We start from the raw sequence: 13,711 nt of genomic DNA, 5'->3' as shown, positions 1-13,711 counted from the left end.
AATTAGCCTTACTAACCAGTAATTGACCTCTTAGATGTTTTTGAGTCTTAACAACCCACCATTGCACTCTTAGACATTTTTGCCTTTGAATCTGAGGGAAGTGAAGAAAACTCAAAAATGGAATCTTTCCATCATGCTTCAAAACTACAAGTAAAACAAATGATAAATTCAAACATGAATAAAAGCAGAACTCACTGGAACCAAAGGGGTATCTTCTATGGGAAACCTGGAATCATCTAACAAAGCCAGAGGATCCCTTTTGTCACAGCTGTCTTGGCTGATGAGTGTGTCCGCATAGTTGGGCTGAGGGAAGATAATGTGGCTCTTCCCAGAATCCGCTGTGAGGGAGACCTCATGAGAATAGGTCTGCAAGAAGGCTCGCACTCCATCCACACCCACAAAGTGTGAGGCTTGGATACTAGGCAACACATTGCCAGGAGCCTGGAGCAGACGTTTCCTGTGCCAGCGCCTCAGCCTCAGAGCCAGCAACACAATGACAAAGGCCAGGAAAACACACGAGACAGTGGCCACTGCCACTACAAGGTACAGCGTGAGGCCTGGGGCGTCAGGGTCTGCAGGGGGTTCCAGCTTGCCCAGATCAGCAAGGACATCAGGGATGCTGTCAGCCACAGCCAAGGTGAGCGTGACGGTAGCTGAGAGAGGGGGCTGACCATGGTCCTGAACAGCCACCACCAAGTTCTGCTTCAGCGCGTCTCTGTCCTGCAGGGCCCGCGCCGTGCGCACCTCGCCCGTGTGCACGCCCACCGCGAAGAGCCCTGGCTCACTGGCCTTGAGCAGGCGGTAGGACAGCCAGGCATTCTGCCCCGAGTCTCTGTCCACCGCCACCACCTTGGTCACCAAGTAGCCCGGCTCTGCAGAGCGGGGAGCCAGCTCTACCCCAGTAGAGCCATCAGTGGGGAGGGCGGGGTATAAGATCTCGGGTGTGTTATCATTCTGGTCAAGCACAAACAGGCTAAATGACACGTTGCTGCTGAGTGGTGGGTCCCCACTGTCACACGCTGTCACTTGCATCTGCAACTCTCGAAACTGCTCATAGTCAAAGGAGCGCAGTGCATATAGGATACCAGTGTCAGAATTGATGGAGATGTAGGAGGACAGGGCCTCCCCCTGGATGGTGTCTTCAGTCAGTGAGTAAGTGATTTGGGCGTTCTTCTCGCTGTCGGGGTCCTGTGCAGTTACAGAGAAGATGGAGGCCCCTCTGGGATTGTTTTCTGGGATGTAGGTGGAGTAGGAGCCAGAAGAGAACATAGGTGCATTGTCATTGATGTCTGCTATGTGCAGAGTGAGGCAAATTTCCGTTGATAGCGCTGGACTTCCCCCATCTGTGGCTGTTACAGTGATATTGTAAGCTGATACCTGTTCCCTGTCCAGGGCTCTGTTAGTCACCAATCTATAATAGTTGTCAATGGATTTTTCTAATTTAAACGGTAGATTCCCAGAGATGGAGCAGGTGACCCGTCCGTTCTGCCCAGAGTCTAGATCGTGCACATTCAAAAGGGCTATCACAGTTCCCAAAGGGGAATCCTCCATCACTGGACTAAACAGAGATGTGACGGTCACTTCTGGATTGTTGTCATTTACATCTTCGACTGTTATCAGAACTTTTGTTGTGGCAAGATAGGCTCCCCCGTCTTCCGCTTGTATTTCGATTTCATAGATGTCGGTTTCTTCGTAGTCTAGATCTTCTGAGAGTTTTATTTCCCCAGTAACTTTATTTAGCTGGAATTTCAGTAAATCTGCGTCAGGTAATTTTCGGAAGGAGTATGTCACTTCCCCATTGGCTCCTTCGTCTTTATCCGTGGCGGTGACGGCCAGCAGCCGTGTGCCCACTGGCAGGTTCTCAGGAACACTCACTCGGTATTCAGGCAAAGTGAAGACCGGTGCGTTGTCATTTGCGTCGAAGACAGTCACGCTGATCAGCGCAGTGCCAGATCGGCGCGGGTCACCGCCATCAGAGGCCGTGAGGACCAGGTGGTGCACCGCCTCTTCCTCCCGATCCAGAGCGCGCTCCAGCACCAGCTCGGGATGCTTGATGCCGTTAGCTCCGCTCTGAACTTGGAGCGAGAAGTGCTTATTCGCGCTGAGCTGGTAGCTCTGGAGGGAGTTTACGCCCACATCCGGATCCACAGCTTCCGGGAGCGGAAAACGCATGCCAGGAGGGACGTTTTCATTAATTTTTACATCGAGATTTTCTGCTTGGAATTTGGGGGCATTATCGTTAATGTCAGTTACTTCTATTTCTATCCCGAAAAGCTTCACCCTATCTTCAATTAGGACGTTGAAAGTGACCAGGCACCGCGCGCTCTGGGCGCAGAGCTCCTCGCGGTCGATCCTCCCCGCCGTGACCAGGCTGCCGCTCCGCGGACTCAGAGCGAAAAGCTGCGACTTACCTCTGGAGACGATGCGGACTCCGCGCTCCGCCAGCTCTCGGGGCTCCAGCCCCAGGTCCTTGGAGATGTTCCCCACAAAGGAGCCTTTGTCCAGCTCCTCAGGCACGGAGTAGCGGATCGGCCTGGCCCTGGCTCCCCACAGCAAGCCAAGGAAAAGACAAAGCAGCATCAGCTCACTGCGCTCCCGCCGACTCCTTTGAGCGGCCATTGTTGTCTGGCAGCGGAATTCTCTCAATACGCTCAGTGGGCACCTTGGGTGTTTCAGTCCGTTCCTTTCGGTGGTTGTAGGGAGTCTCTGTAACCTGCACGCCGTGAAGTCTGGAGTGAGTTTGCCCTGTAGCCCCAGAGTCGGTTTGTAGGGACTGTGAGGCTTTGTGTAGTGGGAGTTCCCAGAATACGGACGCAGAGCCTGCGTGTAACCGCTCTCCAAGTAGGTGAACAGCGGCGCTCAGAGTCCTAAGAAGTTACTGCACCCTTTATAGGAGCGTATGCCACAGAAAGCAAACACTATTCTATTTTTGTTGGATAGTTTATTTTATCTTATTTATTAGATTCTTGTGCTTATATAGGTGAATCGACGACTATTTTCAGGATTCTTGGAGGATAAGGTGGAATGAAAGTACTATTAAATATGTAGTGACGTTGATAGGATATAATAGAAACATGCCCTTTTCAAAGGGAAATAATGCATATTTTATTTGTGCTGCTAGCTATATTCAGAAAAGTTTTATAATTTTACTTAATTGTGACTTTAGTGGTCCAGTTATATCTGGTAAGCATTCATATATCCTTTATAAGAGAATTCATTTTAAAGCTTTTTAAGTTTAAAATTAATTTCCCTAATTTTGTTTAACATTAAGATTGTGGCAAACTACTTTGAAATATCATTTTGTAAAATTATTTTGGAGTTTTAATGAATTAAAATACACTTCGTATAGGCATACAATTTAAGCTATTAAGATGAATTGAACAGCATAATCATAAACTAAAAGGAATCTTATAGTTGAGTATAAGAACAATTACATTGCAATGAGAAGGAATTCTAAAACTGGAATGAAAGTGAGGTAGAAGTGTTTTCCTTTAGTTAACGTTTTAGGTCATATCTGCTGTAATCATAGTACTGATGGCAGCCTAAAGAACTTCTCTTAGGCAGTGCGTACCGAAGCCAAGCCCAAAGCACAGTGGTCCACAAGACTCTGGTTATGTGTGTCAGTCAACTCAGCAGCAGTTCTTTCCACAGAGAGATGAGGGTTTGGACTGTGTATCTCTCATTTGCATTTCCCAGAAAGGTCTTTGTCATCATGCCTCCAAATATGAACACTTCAAAAATTTTAACTGTTTTCCTTAAAGACTTTAAAGCAAAGAATCAGAGACTGAAACAAAAGGTAATGGTGATTCATTTGCCTCCTTGGAAACTTGAAGAAAATCTTCCAATATAGAGAAAAAGAGATTGGGAATAAGGGCAATCTGAGCTCCAAGAAATGAAGAACCTTGAGTTGCAGGATATGGTAAGCTAAGGTAGAAACTGCTACAGCTGAAAAAGATAACTTTCTCTCAAGAAGTGAGCGTTCTCTTTGGGGGACCATGGAAATCTTGGCAATAGGAACCACAGCTCGATCCTTCTTCCAAGAGAAATGACTACACTGATAAGTTTGCATACGGTGCAGAGGGTTCTGGGAGCTGCTGACCAAACCATCCTTGTATGTTTACAATGTGGAATAAATATTAAAATAAATGAAAATACCAGGTAAGTGTTGGACTGCTAGCCACAAGGTTGATGCTTCAAACCCACTAGTTACTCTTTGGTAAAAAGTTGAACAATCCACACCGGTGAAGATTGAAAGCTTTGGAAATCCTATGTAAAGATGCTAAATTGACTTGATGACAATGGGTTAATGACTCCTTACAAATTCTTTGCAAACCGCCCCCCTAAAAAAACTTTGAAAGAGAATTTGCATTGAGAAGAAGGATCTTCAAAAAGTTCCATGGAAGATTTCTATTGTCTTTTAATTTAGTTTTCCTATGAAGTTTTTGAAGGCCTCCCTAATATTTAATCCTTGTATGAACTTTTAATGAAAAAGAAAACCATATCCTAAATAGGAGATGGAAAATTTATGTTAAGTACCGACGGAGTCAAACAGGCAGGATTTATTAATTCAGAAACTAGGGCCAGTACCTTTACTTTGCTAATCAGAATTTGACCCAATCTCTTCAATGCAGTTGAAACCTTTTACAAATAAACCTTTAAAAATATTATCATCAAAAAGTGTTAAGAAGGCAAGATGATGACAGGCTATATATTTTACAAATAGAATTCTAGATATGAAAATGAAATGTTCCCTTTGAGTATTTGAAATTAGCAGATTTGTCACAAAAAGGAAACTCACCTGTGCCAGAGTCTCAGGATGTGAAGTCAAATCATCCCCATGAAGTGGAATTAAGTCCCCAGAAGAATCGCCGCAAACTATGTCTTGTGTGGGATGCAAGGGTTCATTACATTTTAGGAAATTAAACTCTGTCTTTCCAGCCTGCGTAACATAGAGATTGTAGGAATAAGGTAAAGTCCCCTCGCTGAAGTTGGGGGGAACTACGGATCCAGACTTGGAGCAGAAGCCCCCCGGGAAGCAGCCTCTAGTGGCAGGGCTGGAGGAGCGTCGCAGATGCAGGGCGACAGCCAGAATCACCGCAAAGAGGAAGAGCACAGAGATCAAGGCCAAGGCCAAGACCAGGTAAAACTGCAGCTCAGCCTGGGGGTCAGAGGGCTCAGGTGGATCGCTGAGGTCCGGCAGCGCCTCCTGCAGGCTGTCAGCGAAGACCAGGAGCAGAGTAGCGGTGGCCGACAGGGGTGGTTGTCCTCCATCTCGCACTGCGACCAGTAGGCGCTGTCGGGATGCATCCCTGTCACCCAAGGCTCTAGCCGTGCGCACCTCGCCCGTGCGAAACCCCACGCTGAAGAGCCCGGGCTCGCTGGCCTGCAGCACGTGATAGGACAGCCAGGCATTGTGTCCTGAGTCTGCGTCCACCGCCACCACCTTGGTGACCAGGTAGCCAGGCTGCGCGGCGCGCGGGACGGTGTCGAAGAGCGCGGAGCCATCAGGTTCCAGAGTGGGGTACAGTACCCTGGGTGCGTTGTCATTGCGGTCGCCCACCAGCACGCGCAGGCTGACGTTGGCGCTGAGCGCAGGCGAGCCCTGGTCACGCGCCTGCAGCGTCAGCTGGAAGGCGCGCAGCTGCTCGTGGTCGAATGCGCGCTGCGCGAACACCACCCCGCTGTGCGCGCCCACGGACACGTAGGACGACAGCGCCCGCGGGTCCAGGTCGCTGGCCACTATGGAGTAGGAGACATGGCCGTTGGGTCCCAGATCGGGATCAGAGGCGCTGACTTGCGTGATGGAAGCGCCAGGAGGGTTGTTTTCGGCCACGTGGACCACGTAGGAGGCCTGGTGGAAAACGGGAGCGTTGTCATTGACGTCTGCGATGTACAGGGTGATGCTTGTACTGGAAGAGAGGGGCGGCTGGCCCCTGTCAGTGGCGGTAATCGTGATGTTATACTCTGGAGTCTGCTCGCGGTCCAGGGTTCCATCTGTCACCAGCTTGTAGTAATTTTTAGAGGAAGAATGAATCTTGAAAGGAACATCTCTACCTATGCTGCAGGAGACTTCTCCATTTCCCCCAGAATCTCGGTCCCGGGTTTTGAAGAGAGCAACAACCATCCCGGAAAGCGAATCCTCCAAAATGTGATCAGACAGAGAGGTGATGAGGATTTCTGGGCTGTTGTCGTTTTCATCTAGGATGTCTATGATTACTTTACACTGAGTGGCGAGCCCACCTCCATCCTTGGCTTCCACTTCCATGGTGTATTTTTCTACATCCTCAAAATCCAAAGACTGGTTATTCGTGATCATGCCTGTGTTCTCATCCAAGGAGAACATGTACCTTGTGCTCTGACTGGTGCTCCGGAAGTAGTACTTTATCTCAGCGTAGGTCCCCTCGTCAGGGTCGCTGGCTGTCACCTGAAACACCGAGCTTCCTGGAGGCAGATTTTCACTAAGGTTGATCCTATATTCGCTTTTACTGAACACCGGGGGATTATCATTTGTGTCCCTGACAAAGATTTCTATGTTTGCTGTGGCACTGCGGGGCGGATCTCCGCCGTCCACTGCGGTCAGTATCAAGAGGTGAGACCTCTGCTCTTCTCGGTCTAGAGGCTTCTCCAGAGATAACTCGGGGTATTTACCGCCATCCGAATTAACTCTAACCAGTAAGGAGAAAAACGGGTTAGGGTTTAGGTGGTAATCTTTAATTGAGTTTGTGTTTATATCCGGGTCCGTGGCGGGGTCAAGGGATATCCGCGCACCAGCCGATACAGATTCAACAATTTCTAACTGTATATCCTTTTGGTCGAATTGAGGGGCATGGTCATTAATATCCTCAACCACCACAACGACATGGAAAATATTTAAAGGATTTTCCACCACAGCTTCCAGCTGCAACTCACATAGTCTTCTCTCTTTGCATATCTGCTCGCGGTCGATTCGGTCCTTCACCAGCAAGTTCCCGCTCTCCAAGTCCACTTGGAAATGCGGCTTCTCCGAGCTAACTCGCAGCTTGCGGGAAGCCACTTCCGGCGCGCTCAGCCCCAGGTCTCTGGCCAGGCTCCCCACCACCGCGCCCCTGGCCAGCTCCTCGGGAATCGCGTAGCGGATCGGTTCGCTGAGCGCGGGCCCGAACAAAGGCAACAGGAAGGCGAACAGTACCTGCCTCAGGCCGGCCGGCCGCCTCTGCGCGCGGCTCCCTCCCATCCGCGCTCCGCTCTCTGCCAGCTCTCCTCGCCGCCGCGTTTGCGGAATGACGATGAAATCCCAGTCCCCAGTGTCCCGGGAAGAGCCCTCGGCCCGGGGACAGGCAGAAACTCCGTCTCGGGGCTGGCGATCCGAGTGCGCTGGGCAGGGTCTGCGCATCCCAGCGCCTGGCTTCAGTGGAATATTAGCTAGTTTCCGTCTCCCTGTGGCTGCGCTGGGAATCCCAGACCGAAGGCTGAGGGATCCGTGGCTAGGCGCTGGTTCTGCACTGGCCGACAGCGGCGCCCAGAGGCTAAATGTGGGACTACAGCTTCGGTCTTCAGTTAAGAACCCACCTTACCTCCAGAATGTATATATTGATCTTTGATGATGTATTATATAATTACCCACAGTTTTAGTTTCAGCATAGTGTTATAATATTTATATTTTTCATTTTAAACAGATATGTTGCTGACAAATTGAAACTTATACAAAACTACAGGATATCAACTCATGTATCCATTACCTAGCTTTAACAATTACCAACACAGTGTCAATCTGTGTTTAATATAAACTGAACTCCCCCATTAAGTTGAAGACATATCACTGCAATTTAAAGTTATCTTAAACAAGATGAGTCATGAATAAGAGCAGTAATGTTATCTTTAATCCTACTATGTCTTGTGTTACCAATACACAATAAAGTCCACCTAGTTGAAGACACATAGAATTCAGCACTTTATACACCCTACTAAATCATTCATCCAAATAAACTGTATGTTGTGTTTCTATATACAAGGGGCATTGCTGAGGCAGAGAATAGTAGCTACCCAACATAACAGGTAGGTCTTCACCAATATATGTTATTACATTTTCCCAAATTAAAATATATTTTCATATTTATGAATACCAAGTCCTAGAGGTTAATTCTTAAAACAAAAATTTAATATGACAATTTTTCTATTGCATAGTTAAACCTGTGACCCTAAAGACTATTTTACTTTTTTCCTACTAGCAAAGAAATACAGAAATACTTCTCTCATCATTATGGATTTCAGGCATGTTAATCTTCCTTTGGTGACAATATCAGATTTGAAATGTGAGGCGATGTCCATGTAACTGTGGATCACGTTTTTAGAATAGGATTTGTGAAAACTTCAAAGATATTTTCAAACCATCATCCCCATTGCCATCTTTGACTTGCCTCGTGATGCCATTTATGCTTAAAAGAAAATCAACAATATATTTTTCTTATCTTACCAAAAGCCAGTAAAACACCGTTAAAACATCCAAAGTCATTCCCGAGAGTCCCTTGCTAGGTAATTTTCTATATTCAATTTATTTCCAGCCTCCAAGGCTGGAGAATTGAACCCCAAAGAGAAAATACTTGAAGCAGAATTTCTTTTGCCTTAGGTTTATCCATCCACGGCTTCAGAAACCCCTCTTCAGCAAGCATAAATAATTGGGGGGAAGAGTCAAACACTCTCTCACACAATCTGACATTAGGAATTTGTCAGATCCAAAGTATCCGGGAACATAATCGGACGCCACAATAGAACAGGAGGAGCCTAACGCCTTTGGGGAGTATGAAAAGAAGGATGTCACAATTTTCTCCATTAAGATGATAAAAATATGCTTCACCATGGTTTGGAAATGGATGATACCTGAAGTCAGAATCTTCTTCAGATCCAAGAGTGGTCTTTAAAAGAAGACAGCGTCTACACCTCAAAGGGGTGTTGTTCAGTCATAGAAAAGGCAGGGAATTGGGGTTTTCAATCATTGTTTCTCTAAGAAGAACACATTTGCTTTGTTCACAATTTACCTTGACCAAACAGATTTGCTTATAAATAGTGCATCAGCTGTATAAATGGTGTATAGATAAGATTTTTACAAACTGGCCATCGAAGATGATAATGAACTTTAAGAACGGAAAGTCAATCCTAGGACGTAATAGTGAACCACTGGACACAATCACTGCAACTTAGCCCATAGCAACTGATGACAGCACCCACAGCAGTGACAAATCACTGCAGCCAGGAAGATAATGCAAACAGCTCAGGAGAACGAGCTTCCATTGAGGTTCGGTCACTTATAAAGAGAAAGGAAAACGATATTAGTGATATTACTAATAAATAAATGCCTCGTAGGGGCTGGAACAGAAGTTAGGCCTCATGGAAACTTAAATGAAGACAAGAAATAACATTTAAATCAAATTACCCAACCTGAAGTGAATGAATGCAATTTGCATAGAAGAAAAAGGACAAAAGAGAACTTACTGGAACCAAAGGGGTGTCTTCTATAGGGAACTTGGACTCATCTGAAACACACACGGGCTCGCTTTTCTCACAGCTCTCCTGGCTGAGGAGCGTGTCCGCGTAGTTGGGCTGCGGGAAGATCAGGTGACTCTTCCGTGAGTCCGCGGTAAGGGAGACCTCGTGGGAATAGGTTTGCAGGAAAGCCTGTACCCCGTCCACGCCCAAAAAGTGTGAGGCCGGCAAGTTTGGCACCATGCTGCTGGAAGCCTGAAGTAGGTGCGACGTGTGCCAGCGCCTCAGCCTGAGCGCCAGGATCACGATGACAAAGGCAAGGAAGACACAAGAGACCACAGCCACAGCCACCACCAGGTAGAGTGTGAGCCCGGATGTCTCTGCGTTCGCGGGAACCTCTCCACTGCTCAGGTCCGCCAAGACATCGGGGATGCTGTCCGCCACAGCCACTGTGAGCGTGACGGTAGCTGAGAGAGGTGGCTGGCCATGGTCCTGGACGGCTACTATCAAGTTCTGCTTGAGCGCATCTCTGTCCTGTATGGTCCGCGCCGTGCGCACCTCACCCGTGTGCACGCCCACCGCGAAGAGTCCTGGCTCAGTAGCTTTGAGCAGGCGATAGGACAACCACGCGTTCTGACCGGAGTCTCTATCTACTGCCACCACCTTGGTCACCAAATAGCCAGGCTCTGCAGAGCGCGGTGCTAATTCCACGCCGGTGGATCCATCTGTAGGGAAAGCGGGGTACAGGACCTCAGGTACATTGTCATTCTGGTCCAGTACAAATAGATGCAGGGATACATTGTTGCTAAGTGGAGGGCTCCCACTGTCACTTGCTGTGACCCACATCTGCATGTCTCGGAACTGCTCATAGTCGAAAGATCGAAGTGCATACAAGACGCCTGTGTCAGAGTTGATGGACATGTAGGAGGAGAGGGGAGCCCCCTGGATAGTGTCCTCGGCCAGGGAGTAAATAACCTTGGCATTGTTGTCCGTATCGGGGTCATGAGCAGTCACAGCGAAGATGGAAGTGCCTCTGGGGTTGTTCTCCGGAAGATAGACTGAGTAGGAGGCATGAGAGAAGGTGGGTGGATTGTCATTGACGTCAGCGACTTGCAAGCTGATGCGTGTTTCTGTGGACAGGGGCGGGGCGCCTCTGTCTGTCGCTGTCACTGTGATGTTATACTCAGAGACTTTTTCTCGGTCAAGAATTTGAGCTGTCAATAATCGGTAATAATCATCCATTGAACGTTCTAATCTAAATGGCAGATTCTCCTCTATGGAACAGACAATTTGGCCATTCTTCCCGGAGTCTCTGTCATGAGCATTGAAAAGAGCCATCACGGTTCCGGGAGGAGTGTCTTCCCTCACAGGGCTAAACAGAGATGTAATGGTCACTTCTGGCTTATTGTCATTGACATCCTCCACAGAAATGAGCACTTTGGTCCAACCTTTTAATCCCCCACCATCTTCAGCTTGGATTTCCATTTCATAGGAAGCACATTCTTCATAGTCCAGACGTCTTGCTGTTGCTATTTCCCCAGTATTCTCATTAAGGTGGAATAACGGAGATTGCTTTTCATTAATTTTCCAAAATTTATAAGTCACTTGTCCATTGGTTCCCTCATCCGGGTCCGTAGCTCTTACACTTAGCAGCTGGGTGTCTCGGGACACATCCTCTGGGACTTTCACTTGGTAAACTGGTTGAGCAAAAACTGGGGCGTTGTCATTTGTATCCAGCACCATCACGTGGATGCGCACAGCGCTGGAACGACGCGGGTCGCCGCCATCAGAGGCGGTGAGGACCAGGTGGTGAGCAGCCTCTTTCTCACGGTCCAGAGCGCGCTCCAGCACCAGCTTTGGTTTTATTGTACCATCATCTCCAGTTTGCACGTCCAGGGAGAAGTGGCTATTGGTGCTGAGCTGGTAGCTCTGGAGGGAGTTGGCGCCCACATCCAGATCCACAGCTTCTGGGAGTGGGTAACGTGTTCCAGGAGCAGCGATTTCACTAATCTTTATCTCCAGATTTTCAGCCTGGAATTTTGGGGCATTATCGTTGATATCAGTTATTTCTATTTCAATTCCATAAAGTTGTATTCTGTCTTCAACGAGAACTTTAAAGTTAACCAAACATGGCACGCTCTGAGCGCAGAGCTCCTCGCGGTCTATCCTGCCCGCGGTGATCAGGCTGCCGCTTCCCGGATTCAGAGCAAAAGGCTGGGTCCTACCTCTGGAGACGATGCGGACTCCGCGCTCCGCCAGCTCCCGGAGTCCCAGCCCCAGGTCCTTGGAGATGTTGCCCACAACATAGCCTTTGTCTGTCTCTTCAGGCATTGAGTAGCGGATCGGACTGGCCCTGGACTCCCACAGCGTCCCCAGGAAAAAGCACAGCAGGACCAGACTTCTGCGGTGGGGGCGATCTGTGGGAGCGGCCATTGTTGCTTTGCTGCGGATTTTCTCAGAATTCTTCTGTGCTCCGTGACTCCTTTTTTCCCTTTCCTCCTTTTGCTAGTATAGGGATCTTATTCTTCAGGCAGAAAAAACAAATAGCGCGAGTTCCCAAGTTAGAAGATGAGGCTTGCTAGAACCGTGGAGGAGCCGGTTTTGGGGATCAGCGGGGCGTTGTGTCATTGTAGCTCCGAAATCCGGATAAAGCCTCGGTTGAGATAATTCTCAGAGTAGGTGAACAGCGGCGCTCAGAGTCCTTAGCCGTTACTACACCCAGCGAGAATACCCAATACTTGATTATAGATGTCGATGAAAATACTCTTTTGAATTATGATTTTATGCTTCTCTTATTGGTTACTGTATTGCATTCGGATTTCAAAAACAATGACCATTTGTAGCTCTCCGAGGGGAAGTTGAACTAGGGAAATTTCTGTACATGCATGATTAAACCACGAGACTTTTGCTTACTATCACATTAACTGGTTCTAACTCTCGATAGAATTTTGCTAGCTACTCTCTAAAATTATTCTATTTTTTTGGTGATGCTTCAATAGCTCCATTCATTTTTACAACTTTCAGAAGTAGTTAAGTACCCAATCCTCTGGGAAATTTGTGGTTGTACATTTTATATAGGTTACATATTGCTGTTAAGTGTCATTGAGTCAGTTCCGGCTCATAGCAATCCCATAGACAATAGAATGAGACATTGCCTGGTCCTGTGCCAACTTCACAGTCATTATTTCAGGCCGTTTTACAGCCACTGTGTCAATCCTCCTTGAAGGTCTTCTTTTCTGTTGGCCCTCTGTTTTACCAAGCATGATATATTTCTTCAGGGACTGATTCTTCCTGATAACATGGCCAAATTATATGAAGCTAAGTCTTACCATCCTAAGGAGAATTCCAGGTGTACTTCTGAAACATACACACACCCACATATATGTACTTTATTAAGCAAGTGTATCTGGATATGTATTTCCTTTTGAGTCTTTGTTATGCAATGAAACACCTTATAGTAAAATCGTGTAGAAAAATTTCCTTTAAGAAAATAGTAAGGTAAGTGATGCATGTGTATTGACATGTAATAATGCTAAATTTTAACAGGATCAATGCTTTTAAATGATAATTTTTGTAATCATTACACTTTCCTGCTACTTTTTTTCCCTGTTTGCCTTCAGAGTTTGGCTACCGGATGTGGAAGATTCTTTTCTTGTGCAGTTTTAACTTATGGAGTAATTTAGGGAAAAGAAGAAAACACAGGAGGTGATTATCACTAATTTTTTAAGCTACTGTAAGAAATTTCCTTGAATGTTTGTAAAGAAGCCACTGAAGTAGTTGCTGGGAGAAACTAAGGACAAGACGGATACTATAGAATGGCAACTTTGCACGCACACCAAACTAGCAATTCTTGTCTTAAAAGTGGAAGAACACAGGATTCTCATTCCCTCCTGAAAGCAGCAGAATAATTAGAAACCACTATTATGATTGAATGACAAAGGAATCCAGGGCTTCTTCCCTCTTCTCCTTTGAATGATTATTTGTCAGAATTTAAAGCAAAAGAAATAGTGGTAAGAATAGTGCCTTTCGGAATCCAGGATGATGATCCCTTCAGGACCAATGGTGAGAGTGGTGATATTGGGAGGGTAGAGAGAGGGTGAGATGGAAATCTAATATGTAGATTACAGAGATCTACATATAACCTCCTCCCTGGGGGGTGGACAAAAAGAAAAGTGGGTGAAGGGAAACATCTTGCAGTATAAGACAATATGATAGTTTATAAATTATCAAGGGTTCATGAGGGAAGGGGAAG

At 46.9% G+C, this 13,711-nt stretch overlaps 1 protein-coding gene across 17 annotated transcripts in view; it reads right to left on the bottom strand.

The window, feature by feature from the left end:
* LOC142439393 (protocadherin gamma-A10) overlaps positions 1-13,711 on the bottom strand; it is a 211,041-nt gene that overhangs the window by 115,436 nt on the left and 81,894 nt on the right. Inside the window, exon 1 of one of the 17 annotated variants that reach the window (XM_075541718.1) lies at positions 9,469-12,417. The exons of 14 other annotated variants lie outside the window; for them this stretch is intronic. In XM_075541718.1, coding sequence (XP_075397833.1) covers positions 9,469-11,892 — 2,424 coding nt within the window. In that variant the 5' untranslated portion in view covers positions 11,893-12,417. Of the gene's footprint in view, positions 1-195; positions 2,806-4,798; positions 7,532-9,468; positions 12,418-13,711 lie in introns of those variants that run through there. 2 more of the 17 variants (XM_075541710.1, XM_075541715.1) reach the window with 2 other exon arrangements.

This window comes from Tenrec ecaudatus, chromosome 2, assembly GCF_050624435.1.
Source record: "Tenrec ecaudatus isolate mTenEca1 chromosome 2, mTenEca1.hap1, whole genome shotgun sequence".
Taxonomy (NCBI): domain Eukaryota; kingdom Metazoa; phylum Chordata; class Mammalia; order Afrosoricida; family Tenrecidae; genus Tenrec; species Tenrec ecaudatus.
The sequence above is the reverse complement of the archived record's forward strand: the minus strand, read 5'-3'. Positions and strand labels throughout refer to the sequence as shown.